This window comes from Nelumbo lutea, chromosome 8, assembly GCF_056320005.1.
Source record: "Nelumbo lutea isolate HS-2025 chromosome 8, American lotus-T2T, whole genome shotgun sequence".
NCBI lineage: Eukaryota > Viridiplantae > Streptophyta > Magnoliopsida > Proteales > Nelumbonaceae > Nelumbo > Nelumbo lutea.
In genome coordinates this window covers 5,751,203-5,770,120 of record NC_142691.1, presented here as the reverse complement: position 1 = coordinate 5,770,120, position 18,918 = coordinate 5,751,203, and the positions used below count along the sequence as shown (strand labels likewise).

At 36.9% G+C, this 18,918-nt stretch overlaps 1 protein-coding gene across 6 annotated transcripts; it reads right to left on the bottom strand.

Moving 5' to 3' along the window:
* Positions 1-75: 75 nt before the first annotated feature.
* Positions 76-13,457, bottom strand: LOC148842358 (DEAD-box ATP-dependent RNA helicase 20-like). 6 transcript variants are annotated; one of them, XR_016102963.1, is made up of 11 exons: positions 12,488-13,457; positions 12,103-12,389; positions 9,193-9,372; positions 8,886-9,047; positions 8,257-8,411; positions 3,554-3,646; positions 3,352-3,437; positions 3,043-3,269; positions 1,437-1,664; positions 647-958; positions 76-313 (listed from the first exon to the last, which is right to left on the bottom strand). XR_016102963.1 is itself a non-coding variant. In XM_088956873.1 (10 exons), exons 1-10 carry the CDS (start codon positions 12,541-12,543, stop codon positions 897-899), a joined length of 1,536 nt encoding a protein of 511 aa, XP_088812999.1. In that variant the 5' UTR covers positions 12,544-13,457; the 3' UTR covers positions 409-896. The 6 variants fall into 6 exon arrangements, 4 of the variants coding, with proteins under 4 accessions (XP_088813002.1, XP_088812999.1, XP_088813001.1 ...); XR_016102962.1 differs by having other exon boundaries at positions 12,103-12,392; positions 12,488-12,804; XM_088956873.1 differs by lacking the exon at positions 76-313 and having other exon boundaries at positions 409-958.
* Between the last annotated feature and the right edge of the window lie 5,461 nt (positions 13,458-18,918).

Genomic DNA, 18,918 nt, shown 5'->3' with positions numbered 1-18,918 from the left:
CATCGGGAGCCTGTGATGGGAAATGGGTGACTTGATAACATTTCTGATGGTGAATTTTATCCCCTTTCTGTCTAGTTTGGATGTTAATAGGGCTCTGAATAGTGGCGAATGAGTAGGTAAGTAGTAAGAAGAGCTGGATTCTTGATAATCCTCATAGTTCTAGCTGGTGGCTTTTGGAGTTGTATCAGAATTTTTGTTTGCTCAGTCCTCAGGGAGCCAGGGAGGGGAAAATCATATACACGTTTACTACAGTTTTTTTATTGGTATGGCTTTCTACCAAAAACTCTCTCTCTCTCTCTCTGGACAGTCCCACCTGCAAAAAAGTATGTACCCAATCAGAAGCAATAAGTGATAATGGTTTCCCTGAAACACAAAAAAAAAAAAGACAAAAACACTGAAGGGACTTCGTGCTGATAATGGGTTTTGGGCTAATTTTAACCTTTCAGTTGTCTTCATACATGCCATGTAAATAAGCGTCACACCCGGAAAATGGTATTTAAACCAGGGATAAATTTATCCTTGGCACGACAATTCAACATTCAAATTTACCAATTAATTCAATCCTACTCTTACAGTGGAATAAATCAATAAATAATTAAATTCTCCTGCTCTACTGTTTCCTTCAGTGTAAAAAGTGATGGTGTACTTCTCCTATCTTAAAATCTGCAATATAAGCTCCGGCATGACATTTAAGCTCCGACCTCAACCCTCCAGCAATTGAAGTCAACTTGGTTATGGCGTTATGCAAGTGAGACATCAAGAAAATGCTATTACATGCCTTGAGGAATCCGCCATCAATTAGTAAATGTAAAACCAAAAATACAAGCCCGAGGTAATGAAGCAACCAGACCATCAGCCTATTTGATGTCCATAGCTACTCATTTCCTCTTGACCTATTAGCCCCAAGGCCGCCCACCACCACCAAAACCCCTCCCGCGATCACGAAAGCCCCCATGACCTGAATGAAAGCAAACAGGGAAGGATCAACAGATCATATTTATGATGCATCCAGAAGAATGAGAGAGAGAGAGTAAATATAACACACAAGCTTTGGTTGGCTGCATAATACAGTATACATAACCACCTATAAACTGTAACATGGTTCACAGAATCATCAGTTTGAATTGTTCGATTGATGGATCACAGCCCAAAATATAACCAGACGTTCTGAAAAACCCAATGTCAAGTAATTGAACCAAGTCTAGTTGGCATTGTTTTCAGACAAGGTCTTGAACTAGATGGTCAAGATAGATGAACTAATGATTGGTAATTATGAATTAGAGTATGTGATGCATGTAGCTGCACCACATTCTTCTTTGTGAACAATACTAGACAACATAGTAGTAGCTGTGTTTGTATATGATCCGACTTGGCCCTTATCACACACACACACACACAAAAGATGAAAGAAAGAAAAGTAACTTGGTGTGACTAACCTGGAGGAGGTGCACCACGTCCCATTGCAGCCAGTTCTGGACTGACTTTTTGTCCAGCTTCTTCAAGGATGGTAATAAGTTCCTTGGCGAATCTGGCATTTGCAGCTGTAAAGAAAGTATATGCTGTTCCTTTGGCCCCAGCCCTACCTGTTCGGCCAATGCGGTGGACATAATCCTCCAAAGATCCCGGAAAATCATAATTTATCACATATTTTACGTCTTTCACATCTGCTAGCATGACCAGAAATGAGCAGGGGTGAAAAAATGTGTTTATTGAATTTGTTTTTCTTGGTATTAGTTACTACACACAGTATAGAGGTATCAGGGGTGGTGACAAAGCAGGGTGAATATGAGGCCCACTGATCATACCACGAAGAGCCTGCAGTTCCGCAGGTTTGATCCTGTGCCTCCTATTAGGAGGGATGCCAACTGACCATCTCAACTACTGGGTCATTGGCATATTTATTGAAACTGAGAAATCCAGTTTAAATAATATACTTTGTCTGAAAGTATTGTCATGCCACATGATGCTGATGCTTATTTCTACCAATCTAGATTTTTGTTTTCATTTTTTCTTATTTTAAAACATGTGATTGGCAATCAACAATATGTTGAAAAAATGAGTATAGCTGGGATGGATGAATGGCAAGACTATAGAAACATCACATTTGAGAGGGCTTATGAGTGGCTCCAATTGGTGACAAAATAAGGGAAATTTGGATTTAGACAATTCCATGACATACATTTTGTCACCACTTATAAGGAATGACTTGGTGCAAGAAAGAGAAAAAAAGCAGACCAAATAAAAAATGGGCCAAATGGTATTAAATAATCCAAGGACAGCCAATTTGACAAAACATGGCTCTTAATGGAGCACACTGACAGGACAAGGTTCATAAATCCAATCCCAATGGGATTAAGGCTGAATAGAGTTGAGCATCTGCTATATTAGCAGATGATCCACAGGAGTATCAGGTATAGCAGCTATTCAACACTTCAGCTATTGTACTAAAATAAACTGTATACACATGTCCAATATCAGTTTATAAAGAGTTCAACACCAACAATATCTGTCTGTCTAATGGGCCATCTGATAACAGATGAAGTGGCTGAACTGAAATGGCTTATTGCTTTGGCTTTAAAGGAGGTTGTGAGCTCTTCAATGGCTGAAACTGAAGTTAGGTTGATTACTATATACTCAAATAATTAATTATTAAATTATTTCATCCACTAAAAGACAAGACAAAGTAATAAGTCATATGCTTCGGCCAATTCAGCTGTTATCAAACAGCCCCCCAAGTCATATATACAGTGAATAGGAGAATGGCTTCCAGTGAAAAAATCTCATCCATGCACTATCTAACTTGAGTCAAGGCACACACCTATGAGATGAACTTGCTCAAATATAAATAATAGGTTATAGATGCATGGTTAAAAATAATGACTGCTAATCTTTTCAGAATGCCAATAATAGTATTCTAGTTTATTTTCAAAATACATTATATTTTATAAAATGTTTTTATACATAAAATATTGAAGAATAGCTGATAGAACATTAATAGCAACATAGATCCTTTGCCACAACCAATGCAAACACTACACATACCCAAACCACGTGCTGCAACATCTGTTGCAGTCATAATCGGACTCTTGCCAGCCTTGAACTCTGAGAGGACCCAATCCCTCTCTGCCTGACTCTTATCTCCATGAATTGACAGAGCAGGCCAACCATCCATCCGAAGCTGCCTTGTGGTCTGGTCACATCCTTTCTTGGTATCCATGAATATAAGAATTCGGCTGCCATCCATGATATCCTCCAGCAGCTTCACCAATCTAAAATTATTAACACAATCAGTAAGGGCTCATGCATACGTCGAAAACCAGATGGAACCAGCAAATATATTTTTTGCCCTACTTGTTATATTTCTGATTCTCCGAAACGATCTCCACAATCTGGCGTATTGCACGGTTTGCTGTCAGATCTTGAGAACCAATGACTACCTGCACCAAAACAAATGGAAGGCAATTAATTAATTAGTATGCCTGGAATTCAAGATGGAGACCCAGTAGATGACAATCATATTCTACCATCCTAGGTTAGGGTGTAAGGGTTTCACCTTGTATGGATTGTAAAGAAACGACCTGGCGAGCTGTTCAACCTCCTTGGGCCAAGTAGCACTCCAATACAAAGTTTGACGATCTGGGCGAATCTGTACAAGGAAAAGATATTAAGAACCACAACTCTCAGGACAAATAGTTCAGGATGTCATGTCAACCAAATCCAAGGATCAGATTTTGTTTTCACAGAAAGTTAATACCGTGATTGTTTCCTTCTTTTTCCACATAGGAGTATCTATCCATCAAATATGACCATAAATCAGTAAAAATTTCCTGAGATTTGATGATTTTCTGCTAGATGCTGTTGCTATCTCATGAACATTATACAAGACCAAAATAAGCATTCACAAAGGTAAAATGTTTGGACCACTTCAGAACCAAGTTGTTCACCAAATCATGGATTCTATTTAGCCAAGACACTCTGTTTTGTGAGCCAAAAATACCCTAGAAGCATGCAAACAATGTGAAACTCACATGTAACAATTGGTCTCTGGAGTAACTCAGTAAAATATCAATGGGGACACATGCATCAGGTTGTCTGAACTTGCCTGATTCATGACCATGGTACAACTATACAAGGTTGGAGACAGCCACATTTCAGAGGAGCATCCATGTAAACAATTGTTAATATTTATAAATAAAAAAGCCAAGGGTTCACTAAAAAAGCACTTCATTGGAAATGTTGAGAGGCTAGAGATGCCTTCATTCAAGCTGAACATCAGGTATGCAACAGTTGAGATCAAGGAGATGGTAAAGACGCATTTACCTTTATGGCTGCAAACAAGGTCCAATTTCTTTTTTTTTTTCCCTTTATTTTTTATCAGCTAAATAGGGCCCACATGGTCATGCTGCCAACACCAATTAGGTAAATTAGGCAGGTGATGATGATTTATGAGAGTGGCACATTTCTTGAATCCAAAATACATTGAAAAACAAGGCACCAACTCCTCAGCAATTTACAGAAATCCCCATATATTGGGATAAGAAATAGAAGAATAAAAACATCCTATATAGACTCTATAAGACTCAAGGTTCAAAATATCGATACACCCGATATGCTGGCAGAGGCGTATTGGGCAGTATCGTTGATGCTTCGATAGCTTTTTTTTTAGTTTTTTTTTTTTTTCAAATCTGGTTCAGAGGAGCCAGTTTAATGTCCATCCACCTCATGAACCGACCGAAACCCCGATACACCCTCTGTAGGGGCGTATCGGGAAGCTCCCGATACGATACTTATCAGCCGATACAGCCCGATATGTGTCAATACTTTGAACCTTGACAAGACTTGTTCTTTTAGTTCATAAGAAATTCATGAAAAAGATCCAATTAGGAGGTCAAATATTTATAATCTAACTAAAACACCAATAAGGAATATATAAATTAGAGGGTTTACTAGAAGAGTCATCTATTTCTAGTGAATGAGCTATGGCACTCTTACTCAGCTTTTGATGATGAAAAATTTTTCCTAGACCAAAAGATCATGGTTCTCATTGCTATGGTGCCTTAATTGAAAATTTTTCCCTTCAACATAAGGATTCAAGAGCAAGGGCATACATCGTACAGGAAACAACATAGATGAATCACTGGCAAAGCAGGGGGTAATAGGAGTTGAACATTTACAAGAACGAGCAATGATACTCTTAGCTTTTAATGGTGAAAAGTTTTGCCCAAACCCAAAGATCATGGTTCTCATTGCTATGGTGCCTCGATTGAAATTTTGTCCTTTCAACATAAGGACTTACTTGATAATAAATTTACATGTCAGAATAATTAGTATTTTTTTATTAATAACTGTAACTTTCGTTTATTAAAGATAAGATAAAAGACATTTTTCCAAAGCATCAACCATGCTATTAGCTGTCCTTTGGACCCATTGAATTCTAAATTTCTAATATTCATACTCCTAGTTAAGTTATCCATTTAATCTTCTTTAACTCATTTTTGTACATCCATAGGTCATTCCCTTTATTTTGTAGCCACTTAACCACCAGTTGAGAATCCCCTTCTGTAATCAGCTTGTGTACATCTAACTCCTTTGCTTTGACTGCTCCTTCCACAACCATCATGACTTCAGCCCTCAATGAATCCCGATGCCAATTGGACCTGAGAAGTACCATCACCTGACCTAACTCATTTCTGAACAAGCTACCTACAATTGAGAGGCCTGGATCCCCCCTACTCCTGCCATCAAAGTTCAATTTTATGTATCCCTCAATCAACGGTGTCCAAGACACACTAACACCAAGTTTTAAAGATGATGAATTAGCCACTTTCCATAGAATTCATCCACTGAGAAATCTGAATACGGCTTTAGCTAATGAACAACTCTAATGATTATGCATTCTATGAAAGCCTCCTTATTCCTTTCCCCTTCAAGGGAAAATTCTTGCATTTCTTTCTTCCCAAAGCGTCCAGGTTACTGCAGCTCTTATACTTCTCCACATGACTCTCTCTTCTTCAGCCAAACAAATGAAGTGGGAGCAAAGAGGCTTGACATATTGGAAGGAGGGGTCTACCTGCAACCAAACAAAGCAAGAAAGCAATCCCAAATACCAGTAGCAAAAAGGTAGGGGATTAGTAAGTGAAAGGAGGATTTACCATTTGCCTTGCAAAAAATACACCAATGGGGAGAAAAGCATGAGTGAGGTCTCCTTTTCAGTAACAGGTCACAAGTGTTGATTTTTTCACAATAAACCTCCCAATTGAAAGCTACAATTCTAGTGAGGTTAGAATAATTAGATATAATCACCTGGGAGAAAAATTTATCTACCACTTCCATCATTATTCACTGCAATAAGTTCAACAAGCTTTGCTATTCTTGAAAGATACCATTTTGAAGTTTTATAAGTTGTTTTTACCCCCAAAACTTGGGAACAACTAAGAGTTGTAACACATCCATAAAATATTGAGCAATCAAGAAAGGATGCATGCACTAAATCAGTGGATCCATGATAAGGATGCTTAGATGGGTGAGTGGCAAAACTAGGAAGAGAAGATTAAAAAGGAATACATTAATGTGAAACTTTCAAGATAGACCATTAGGTGTCAAAAAGACAGAGTCAATTAGTCAACTTAAGTGGTTGGATCATGTCCTAAGATAATCAATGATGGCAGCAGTAACAATAAGTAGATTGGAACATCTTGAAGGAACTCAAAGAATGAGGGAAGGGTCAATGGCCAAAAAAGAAAGTTGATTGAAGCAGTAAATAAAAGATTTTGAATGATGATAATAATTATTTGGGAGGCTATGGTATGACTTTCTTAAATCCTGACAAAACTGGAGTATTTCATTAATCGTTACAGGACAAACAAAAGGGGGAACTAGAGGAAAAGTCCCCAGAATAACTTCATAATGACAGAAAGTTGCTTTATATGTGTACAGCATGTCACTGTATAGGGATTATTCCCTCTTTTTGCTCCATTAATGAAAATATACCCTACCTTTTCTCAAAAAAAGACAGTTGCCACTATACAATCCTCTCTACCAACCAGCCAACCCTATTTCTAGCTAGTTGACGATAATATTGTCTTCCCTTGGATTCTAAGAGAACCTGGAAATTCCTTAACCAAAAGTTTTGCATCCCTGATATGATAAGCTAATGCCAAATGGATTCTTTGCCCACATGATGGCATGCTTGACTCTCCCTTAACCAAAGAGATAGTTCTTAGCCTTCCAATCCGAAGTAACTGGAGTAAGACAATAACTTCCACCATTGTTAGAACCCACCTCTCTAAAGGAGCAATCAGGAATGGTGAAAAAGATATGATCCATTATGCATGGAAAAGACTCCTCCCATCCCAGCCAGTCTACCATCAAAATCCATTTTAAAATCTTGAGGAACCAGGGATCCATCTAGCTGACCATAAACAAGTGGGGTTCAACAATTAATAATATCCTAAGGGCATGGAAGGAAGTAGCACAGTCCTCTAGAGAAAAAAAAAAGAATAAGAATGGAGTGGAAACCCCCACAAGGCAGCAAAGTAAAGTTGAACTTTGATGGAAGCTCCTTAGGCAACCCAAGTATGGCAGGAAGTGGTGGGGCAATTAGAAATTTGGAGGGCAAGATATTAGCTATTTATTCAGGACCAATTGGAACAGCTAATTCTGTGAAGGCTGAATTGTTGGCTCTACTACATCTACATGGTCTCCAGTTGGAAAAGCAATTGGGTTTCAGACAGATGGAAGTAGAAGGGGATTTAAAAATAGTTATTTCTTGGGCAAGATGTAACAAACATATCCCTTGGACTCTTAAGAATGTTTACAGGGAAGTTGAAAGGATTGCAAAAGAACTAAATGCTAATTTCAAGTGGGTACGTAGGAGTGCAAATGGACTAACTGATTCCCTTGCTAAACAAAGAGAAGAAAGGCAACAGTTGTTTTGGGCTTCTATGTAACCTAGCAAACATTACTTGGGATGACTTTATGGTCATCAAACTGTACTGTTATCTTATAATTAATTAATACAATAAATTTCTTGCTAATAAAAAAAAAAACAAGTAGGGTTCAACAATGTGACCGCATTCATATTTGTAGTTTTCACAATATAATGACAAAAAAGAACAATTCAATGGCATCCTAGCAATTGAAACTCACTAGTGACTTTAGTCCAAATGTTTTTCTAATAATTAGGATGTAAAGCAAGTAAGATCAAGACATTAGACATTCTGCACGGTAAAGAAAATAAAGGAAAAATAAGCACACCTGAGAGACAATCTTTCTAATCTGAGGCTCAAAACCCATGTCTAGCATTCTATCTGCCTCATCCAGAACAAGGTAGGTGACCCTTCGCAAGTTTGTATGATGGGATTCTAACATATCAATGAGCCTTCCAGGTGTAGCAATTACGACTTCAACACCTAAATAGGAAAACAGAGAACAGAATGTATTTCCATCAATAGCTTTTAAGTTCACAAGGACCAAATTGTATTCTTTTTTTCACAGACAGATCAAGCAGGGATCCAACTTATTTTGGACCTTTCGACAAATTTAGTTGCTGCACAGAACCGTCTATTGGATAAGGAACCCTCTGGATTGGCTTAAGAGTTCATTCATCCAATCAGCCCCATACCAAGAGTGGAGCTTTTCCCAAGTCATACAGCCATGTGGGGTTTTAATATTTTAATCTGAGAAATATCCCAAAGAACGCTCATTTCAGTCACATGGCAAGTAGTTTTAAGCTGAAACTTGCCCCGCCAATAGAAGGCAGTGAGAAGAACACTGACCCCATCTACACCCCAAGTTTCCTGGGATGTCTAGATCCGATACACAACACAACTAGAAGAACCAGATTGTATGTTAGCTGGATTATCTTAATTGTAACAGTAATCTACCTTTCTGAAGATCACGAACTTGAGGTCCTTTTGGAACCCCACCATATATACAGGTATTCTTAATCCTAGATGATGCCCCAAACTTGGTGGCTTCTTGTTGTATTTGGACAGCAAGTTCACGTGTTGGGGCTAAAACTAAGACAATAGGACCATCTCCAGGAGCTGAAAATATAGAAAGAGAAGAAAATTTATGCCAACTATCAAATAATAGAAATACAGAAGAACCATGCTAATGATATAAAAGATTTTTTTTGAAGAAGAAAAAGAAGAAGAATGACATAAAAGAATAAGGAAGAAACACTTAAACCTAGAAATGGTTGTGCATTAACGTGGACAATAGCAGGCAGTAGATAGGCAAGCGTCTTTCCAGATCCTGTTTCAGCAATACCAATGAGATCACGGCCCTTTAAAGCCATGGGCCACCCTTGAGATTGAATAGGAGTAGGTTCAACAAAGCCAGCCTTCAGAACTTCTTGCATGACATAATCTGAAGTTGAGTATGTTGTAGTTATCACTCCCATCCAGATCCAGACAACACAAAAAGAGATAAAAATGGATCCAAGAATGTCAAATGAAAATGCTCGGAAGTTTACCTTATCTAAGTATTTGAATAAATAAGTTCCTATAGCTAAGTTCCCAAGAAACATACTCTAGACGAATGGATTACAAGTATATGGCTTAAAAGACGATTGAAATAAATTGTACTAAAAGTGTGTGTTTCTTGTAGGGCTGTCAAGAGGTCGGGTCTGGGTTGGGTCCAGGTAGAACCAGAACCGACCCAATAAGAAATGCTAAAGACACAGAACCGAACTGGACCCAATAGGGTCTATAGTATTAGACCCCAGAGCCGAACCAGTCAGTTCTTGGGACAATCAGGTCTGACCCGATGGACCTGATTATAATAAATCTACTAAAAATATTATATATGATATTAATTTATTTAATATATTAGACATTTAATATGTATATAGCTTGGGTTGGGTCTGAATCAGTTAGGGATTGGGTGGAACCGGTTCCAAACCGATAAGAATCGGGACAATATATATCAGGAACCCAAACTGGCCCATCGGTTCGGGTCCAACCCAACCCAGGCGATGGGGTTTTTGAATAAAAACCATGAATCCTAGGGCAATCCCTAAGTTCCATAACAAATGGCAATCATTTGTCCTAGGAAAATGTATAAACTTCATTTGTCTACAATCTTTATAAAAAATGTATAGACTTCATTTAAAACAGAAAAAAAAAATCAACATATTCATGGAAAAATGGAAGGAAGAAAAGAATTTTCAGGAAATAGAAAGGGTTGATCCACTATTTTTGTCCTAGGAAAACTGGAAAAGAGGAAAAGGAAAAAAGAAAAGAAAGGATGATTGTATAAAGAAAGGGTGAAAGAAGAAGAAGAAGAAGAAGAAGAAGAAGAAGAAGAAAAATAATCAATATGTGCTGATTAGGTAAAATTTCGTGTTCTTCCATTGTTATCGGTTCATGTTTTGAAGTCTTCAAGGGTTCATGGAAGTATACATGTTGATTGAACCCTAACAAATGAGAAAAATAATTAAAAGCACTAGTATTTAAACTTAAACTGAATACTTTAGTTTAATAATGTCTATTTTTTTTTATTTTAATCTAAAAAAGTTAAGAATATAAAAGTATCCAAGAGCACTGTATAAAATATCTTGACGGTTAAGAAAGGCAACCCTCCATGAGCACCTTATCGCCTAGGTGTTGCCTTGATAACTATGCTTGCCAAGTTTAAATGCCCATTTTATACACAGCCATACAAGCAAAAGGTATCAATATAATAATTTCTCTCGCTTATATCAATTCCTTTTTCACCAACAGATCTTGAACTTTCTCAATTCAGAAGCTAAGGTACCATACATATGAATCTCCCCGTAAGGAGAACAGGGTGAGGCATACACAGCTCAACCTCCAAACATACATAACACTATTATTTCTACGGTTCATTATGTTGTTTTACAGTTAAATTCATTTTTATATGTCTTGTTTCAATAAGTATTTTATTATGTATTTCAAATTTAGTAACAGTAGAATTTCAAATGATTGGATCTCAATTGGTTTTCAATTAATTTTGTACATCACCATACATGCTATAGTGATACTCGTATAGATTTTTGTACATCTTTTGGAGGGCGCCTTGCCCTCTTTTCACAGTAATATAATACAATAATCTTTCTATTTGTCCAAAAAAAGTAACAATAGCATAGTAGTCTAAAGTCCTGTATTGCCTTTCCTCTATGAGCCCAGTGGAGTTGATAAACTAAGGATTGTTTACAAAGCCAAACTGACCAGTAACCCCAATGTACCAAGTTCCCTAATCCATGAAGTCCACCCCATGAACAGTGAACCTTTCTCAAAGATTAAAAGCAGATAATTTCAACTTTAAAGAGGAATTTGATAAACCTGCTCAACACTAGGGTTCTCCAAATTTAGATTCCAAGAAATGAAAATCAACTCAGTGGAGTTTTACTTTTTCACAAAGCAAATAACTGGATGTATTAGATTCTGAACGTTTTCCTGGAAACTTAAAACCTGCCCTAGTTTTCCAAGTGTTATGTTGTGTTGCCGTGGTCATGGTGTTGAGTCTTGTTGGTAGTACTTCTTGTTTTCCCGAGTGGTTTGGTGGGTCCTGTTGACCTTATGCTTTATTAGGGGTGTGGTTGTGAGAGGGATCTTTTGCTTTGCGTAAGAAGATACCTTATCACTTATTAGTTGTCCCAGAATTTGTATTCTCTCTTTTTTTTTCATTTTTAATGAATTTTATTTATTATTTAAAAAAGTAAAGCTTCCTTGAAGATTAAAAAATTGAAGAAGTTTTAGAGGAAATGCAGACAATTGAAGCATTAGCCAGCAATGCTCTAGAACAAGAGGGTCAAGATTGAAATAAGAGAAGGAATATAGCACGAAACTCCCAACTTACTAGCTTTTGAATTTAGTAAGAATAACACGTTAATCTCAAACTGAGATATCTACTTTGCTTGTATTATCATTACTCATTAGGAATCAATGCTATAGTGTAGTAGCTAAAAAATAGATTCGAGGACCTTCCGCAAGTAATTCCAGACTCGTAATGTTACAAACCAATTACATTCCCAATGCACAAGAGAAGTATCAGACTATCAGCATTGCAATTAGCAAATGATTTCGAGATCAAATGAATGGTAAGGGGCATTTCCGCTCAAACAAATAAAAGTACCTGGAAACCCTACGTCGCGAAAGTCCTGGACCGGCTTGGGAACGTCTCGGCCCTCAACCGTAATCTGTCTCCGTTGGCGGTACTCCCCAACTTCACTCTCGGTCATCGCCGCCACAGACGCAGACTCAATATAGAAATTCTTCTCGAAATGGGTTAACCCATCGAGGCCCTGCTTGCTGGGCGGCCCACCACTATCGTATTCCCTGTTGCCTGACAATGACGAACGGCCACCGCTTCCATAACTCGCAGCTCCGCCGCCACCTCCACCACTTCCAAAACCGGAATCACTGCTAGTTAAAAAGCAAATAACAAGAAATGTGAAAAAAAGGACAAATAAAAAGAAATCTGCCTCCGCTCCTGGCTCCAGAGAGATAGAGATAGTCACCTTTTCCGGTCACGGTACAAACCCGGGTCGCCGGACCGGCTGTCGTAGCGGCTCATGTGCTTCTACCAATCGTTGTGTAAGAGTAAAAGAGACAACTCGGACACCGGACTATCTGCAGCACTTCTGCTCAAGTAAAGTAACCGAGGGTTTTTTTTCCTTGGTTGTTTGGCCGGAAAACAAGAAGCAAAGAAACCCAGCAATGGAACTCAACAAAATATGGACTAGAGGAGTAGAGGGGGAAGATCCCCCGCTCGCTTCGCTTCTTCGGTCTCAATATGGTTAGCGTAAAATAAAAAAAAACCTCCCTTCAAGTTTCTGACCATCATAAAACCTGTCCTAAACTTTTAAAAGATTTCGACCAAAACCTCCCTTCCGCCAGTGATGCAGACGGAAACTGATAAAATTGCGAAATTGCCCCTTATTAATTGTCAGGGAATCAATAAAATATTTTAAAATGTTAGGGTTGCCCCTACTACCCCTTCCTCTCGCAACAAGGGAACAGCATGAAATCTTTCCCCCAATCTCCCCTTTCACTGGTTTTTCTTGTTGACTTCTTATTCTTTTTCTTCTTCTTCTCTCTCTTGCATTGAGTTGGAGCAACGGAAAGGCATTGTTAATCTTCTTTGTGTTCGTTTAAGAATTGTAGTGTTTTGGTCCTCTCATCCTTTGAGGGTTTTACTACTGCGATACATTGGCCATTTCAGACCAAGCTGTGATCTCGTGGGTTTGATTTGGAAGTCATGGTTTCTCTATGCCTTTCAGAGACGTGGACTGTAATGGAGGGCTTATTTGCATCAAGGCAAGCAAGGTGAATCGGGTGAGCAACTTCTCTACAAAGAAGCTGGAGGACCTGATAAAATATGTGAAGGTGCCGCCTGCTATGAACAAAGTTGAATGCCATCCTGTTTGGCAGCAGCTTGCATTACACAACTTGTGCAAATCAACCAGTGTTCATCTCTCAATAAACTTCTGACTGGTTAATTTGGAGTTGGATAGATCAAGGTTCAAAGTATCGATACAGGCCAATATGCCAGTAAGGTGTATCGATACTTTTTTAAAGTTTTATTTATTTTTTTAAATTAATTTAGAGGGATTGGTTTAAGCCTTGGCTACCCTCTGAACTGTGGTCTAACCCGATACAACCCCTATAGGGGCATATTGGGAAACTACCGACACGATACGTATCGGTCGATACTTGTTAATACTTTGAACGTTGAGATAGATTGCCGAGCTTCATAGAAATTCCTTGCATGTACCTTTGGCCTAATAGCATTGCCCAACGATTCTTAGGGGATCAAAAGCAAGGAAATTGAAGTCAATTCATGAGGGAATTTTTTTCTATATTTATTATTAAATTTTCAATTGTGTAACGAGAAGAAAAAGGAAATGCTTGATTCATGAAAACATGGTCCTTTCTAAGAAGTACAACAACCTTCATCAGAATATCTTTTTGTGATGCAAATATGGTTCTCTAGCTTCTTTGTAGAGAAGACTTATTCTCTCTCGCTACCACCGTGAAGAAGATGAACAGTCCCTTCGGTTGCTCCAACTCAATTGACTTGATAGAAGAGGAAGGGGACAAAGGAAAAGAAGAAGAAAAAACCACGTAGTTCCCTTCTATTGCAAGAAGAAGGGGAAGCAGGGGTAATTCCAACATTTTGAAATATTTTATTGATTCTCTTACAATTAATTAGTGGCAATTTCATAATTTTATCAGTTTTTTGTCTGAGTCATTGATGGAATGGAGGTTTTTGTCAAGATCTTTAAAAGTTCAAGAGAGGTTTTTGTTAAAATAAAACTATAAGGGAGGTTTTTATGATTGTCATAAATTTTAGGGGAAGTTCTTGTATTTTACCCCATATAGTTTTGGGAAAATTAATTATAAGTACTTGTAACATAATCAACCACCCTAAATATTGAAAAACAAACACTCAACTCCAACCGAGAACACTTCATAAGTTATTTTGGGCACGTGACGTGATGTGTGTTTTGGGCCTTTGGGGCTAGTCTCATTCTAGCACCCAAACTTCAAAATATACTACTAAGGCCTTGTTTGCTTTTCATAAGTTATTTACCTGAGTAAACATAGTTATTTGGATAAGTTTTTCTTACACTTATCCGGGTAAGTGCATTTACCCTTTTTTTTTTTTATTTCTCATGTAAATAAAGCAATGACCATTTTATCCATAAAATTTCATTATTAAAAGGGGCACTGTTGTCCCATTCAAGTGTTGGCAACTTTCCCCCTAAGTGACAATTATTTATTCACCTAAAAGATGAATAAGTGATACCCAATAAAATAAATTTTCCTTAATTCCCACATAAATCTAAAAAAAGAATATGAGATTCTTGGTCAATGAAACCAAAATTCCATTGACTAACTTTCCCCCACTCAAAATCCAAAAAAAGAATGCCCCCGAACTACTAAGTACTTGAGCTCCCACCAATTGTCAATTCATACCCTTATTTGTATTATACTTTTTTTAAAAAAAATTATTTACTTTGACTGTCTTCATCAACAACAACAAGAATTATTCATCTTCTCTCGCAACAATGACAGTCTAACCCCCTTGTTATGGATTGAATAATTTAAAAAAAAAAAAATGATTACAACGACGTTATCTAAAGCCCTCTTTTCCGTAACAACATCATCTTATTTTGCAACATTTTTCTGTACAACTTTTCCGATGGGAAGCATTGGTTTTTAGGCATAAAGGTTAGGGCACAAAGAGAACAGTGGTGCTCAATTGTAAAGAAAATGAATTTAAACATGGCTATTTTGGCCATTTCAAATTATGTTTTACTTGCTTATTCAAACTCAAAGGATATTAGTGTCATTTCACATAACATCTAACAATTATTAAGGATAAATTCTCGATTAGTACCCTCTACTTTGGCTCGAGTGACAAATTGACCCCCAAACTTTAAAATGCGATAATCTAATACCTAACATTAACCAGATGTTAAGTGATATATAAAAAGACATGAATGCCCTTAAAGTGTTATATAACTTTTTTTTATCAACCATCCATTAAAATCAGAACAACCACCAATTCTTTCATCCATGGGACAAACTTTTATCTCTCTCTCAAGTATCAAGACACTTTTGTCTTTTTGCCAGATTTTTAATGACATTCGTTTATTTCTATTATGGTGTTATTCGAGGTGGATTTTGAAGTATTGAAATTGTAACAAACAATTAGGATTAAATTTGAAACGGGTTTTGATCATTCGACACTACAAAGAAGTTTCAAATTGATTTTCGGCACTTTACTTTAACGATGCATTCTTTTCGTGTTCGATCATCATCCATGGATTCATTATGTTGTTGAAATATGCGGCTTTTTTTAGCTTTTTATCTTTCTTTTTAATTTTATCAGACCGAGTTACGGTTCTTTCATCTTAATAATACTAATCGTATCTCCACATTGCATAAGGAAAACCAATTTTAATGATACTTAATATTGAATTAATGATCATGTAATTAGACAGTGATAACGTAATAAAGGCACATTATAGAAATCAATTTTAGTGATACTGAACACTGATAAAAATTAATAATGATAAAGGTGCATCCATGGTAGACCCACCATAGCTAGTGCCCCGACTTAATTGGGAATCTTCAGTATGGTAAGCTTGGAGCTCAAAGGGAATCTGCGATTTCCTGTCCCTCCATTCATGCCTTCATGAAACTTTGTGGTTGAAAAGCCATTGCCATGTGTTTAAAAGACACAAGATTAGGTATAGGGCTGATATGGCTATTGGGATTGAACACAATGCCAATCCACCGTCAGCATCAGCCACAATAACCTTTCTTTTTATTTTTCACTTTGGCTTTTACTTTAAGGATATGTAATGGTAAATATGTGCGGATTATATTTTTTCTTTTCTTTTTTTGTTTTATTGAAAGAGAAAAGGTTAACTTTCATTAAGGGTATATTTGGTTTGAAGGAAAATGTAGGGAAAGGAAAGTAAAGGTAGGAAAATCTATACAAGGTTTTTAAAGACTTTCCTAAAAGAACAAAGGGTGTATTGGAGGAGATGTACAAAACTCCAGCTAAACCAAAACCCAAAGAATAGAGCACAAGCTTTTTGTTCTTGAGGAAAGAGATAATGAACAATGTGTTTTATTTTCAAGGGTAATTTTGACATTTTAAAAGTCTTAAATTACATATGAGGTCACATGATATACATAATTGACTATCCATTAAGGACAGGTACTAGATTGTCACGTTTCAAAAGTTCGGGTACTAAATTGTTGCATTTTAAAGTTTGGAAACCAAATTATTACTATAGCCAAAATACAAGATACTAATCAGGAATTTTCCCAATGATTAATGATTTTGGACTACTAGTAATTTTCTAGAGTTCAAATACTATAATGGCACATTTTGAAGTTTGGGTACTAATATAAAATTAGCCCTAAAGTAGAAGGTAATAAACTATAATTTACCCTTTAAAATCTAAAAAAAAGTATCCTATTTTTCATCTCTCCGACAGTGTTCTTTTTCTTTTATCCTCTGCCAACGTCGAATAAGGTTACCATCTTGAACACATGACATCATGTGCACCTTAAACATTTCTAAAATCACGAAAGCAAACTTCTCTTCAAGGTCGGGCCTCCATTAGGCATGGAGCCCGTCTTCCTCTTTCATCAGAAATAATTAAGACTTCTTATATTTTGATAATTTAATTTAAGAATAATAAATCACATGTGTGAGCAATGCACGGGCTTAATAGAAGTGAGAAATAGCTGTGTGATAGCACTACCCGTAAGAAAATGTCTTCATCAATACCCGCAGCTAGCTAAGGATCTTAACAATAATATGGAACTTTTTCTTTTGTTAATTTTGTTCTTTTTGCATATAATAGCTGGGACTCATCTAGCAAGGATTACAACTCGAAATTGTTTATGTATACTATAGTTGTTTCTTTAGCTATTTTTCTTGGATTTCCTCTTGAAACATCCTTGGAAGTTTTGCAATTTATGAAGCTCATTCCATTATCCTTAGTGATATTAGATGTTTCATCACAGTGTTTTTGAACCATTTTGACCTGGATGGTCAGACCATTCGGCCTAAAAACCGTCCAGGTAATCAGTCCCATTTCACCCTTAACCCGTTTCTGGGCTAAAACCCATTGATTTGGTCAAAGAATTGCTGACCCGGGCAGTTGAACCATCAATCCATTTGACCTGGACAGTGGTTCACAAATATAGCAGAAAAAGAAAAGAACATCTTAGGTCTGAGACAAGAACAATCTCAGATCTGAGATCCAAGTACAACAGACAGAAGAAGAAGAAGAATATTGCAGGGGCTGGGGACTAGAGAAAAATCAGATCTCAGATCTAAGATTTGAGATAGATATGAGAACTGTGTTTCTTTTGTTGTCACAGTCGTGGTCATCAACACCATCGCCATCATCATTTCCAGTGAAGGTCAAATCCTCTTCCTTCTTCTTCCCTCCTCCTCCTTTTTCCCTCATTTGTTTCTTTCTTTCATTTCTCTCATTCCTTTCTTTTTTTCTATTTTCTATTTTCTTTTCTTTTTCTTTCTTTCTCAGCTGAAAACCATAGCCTCTCTCTCATAAAAACTAAAAGTCTAAAAGACTTAATACCAACATGTGCCCTAACAATATAAAACATTCAACCGGGACAGTCAAACCATTGACCAGGAAACTAGTGGCCACACCAATTCTGTTTCCGGGTAGGTTTTTAAAACCTTGGTTGGACCACGAAGTGACAGATTATATCAATATGTCAAACATGTGTATTGATTAGTGTTGTTTACTTTTCATTCTTTACAATGTGGACTGCTATTTTATTTTAGGCAGGTTATAATAAGGTAAAATTGAGAGTTCTTTTGTATTGGACTCGAGTCAATACTACTAGCTTATTATTGTGAATCTTGCTTTTGACAATGGTTAATATAATTTAGGGAATTTTTTTTAAATTATCCTTATAGTTTAGCTAATTGACCAATTCTATACTTGTTGTTTATATATTGTCTTAAATTACCCTTACTAATTATGACAATTGACATCATATGAAATGTCAAATTTTCCTCCATTATTCATCAAATTTTCAAAATAAAACCTAATTAATGAAAAAAATCAGAAAGATGCATGATAAGCAGATTGCTATTCGGTCTCCATCTCAGTCAATGTTTTTTGTATCCGTATCCATTTTCTCCCGTCTCTATTTTTCGTCTCAGAACAGAATCCCTTCTTTTCCATACCCCTCAATCATCGTCTCTGTTGTAGTGGTCTCAATAGAAACTGTTGTTGCAAATAAGAAAATTTATATGGTCCGAAATTGATTTGAAATAGATTTTACAGCTTTTTGCATGCAGAGCAGAGGCCTTTTGAAGCTTCAGCAACTTGAGGAGTTAGACTCTACTATCCAAAATACCTAAATTTTAAAGTGTGTAAAC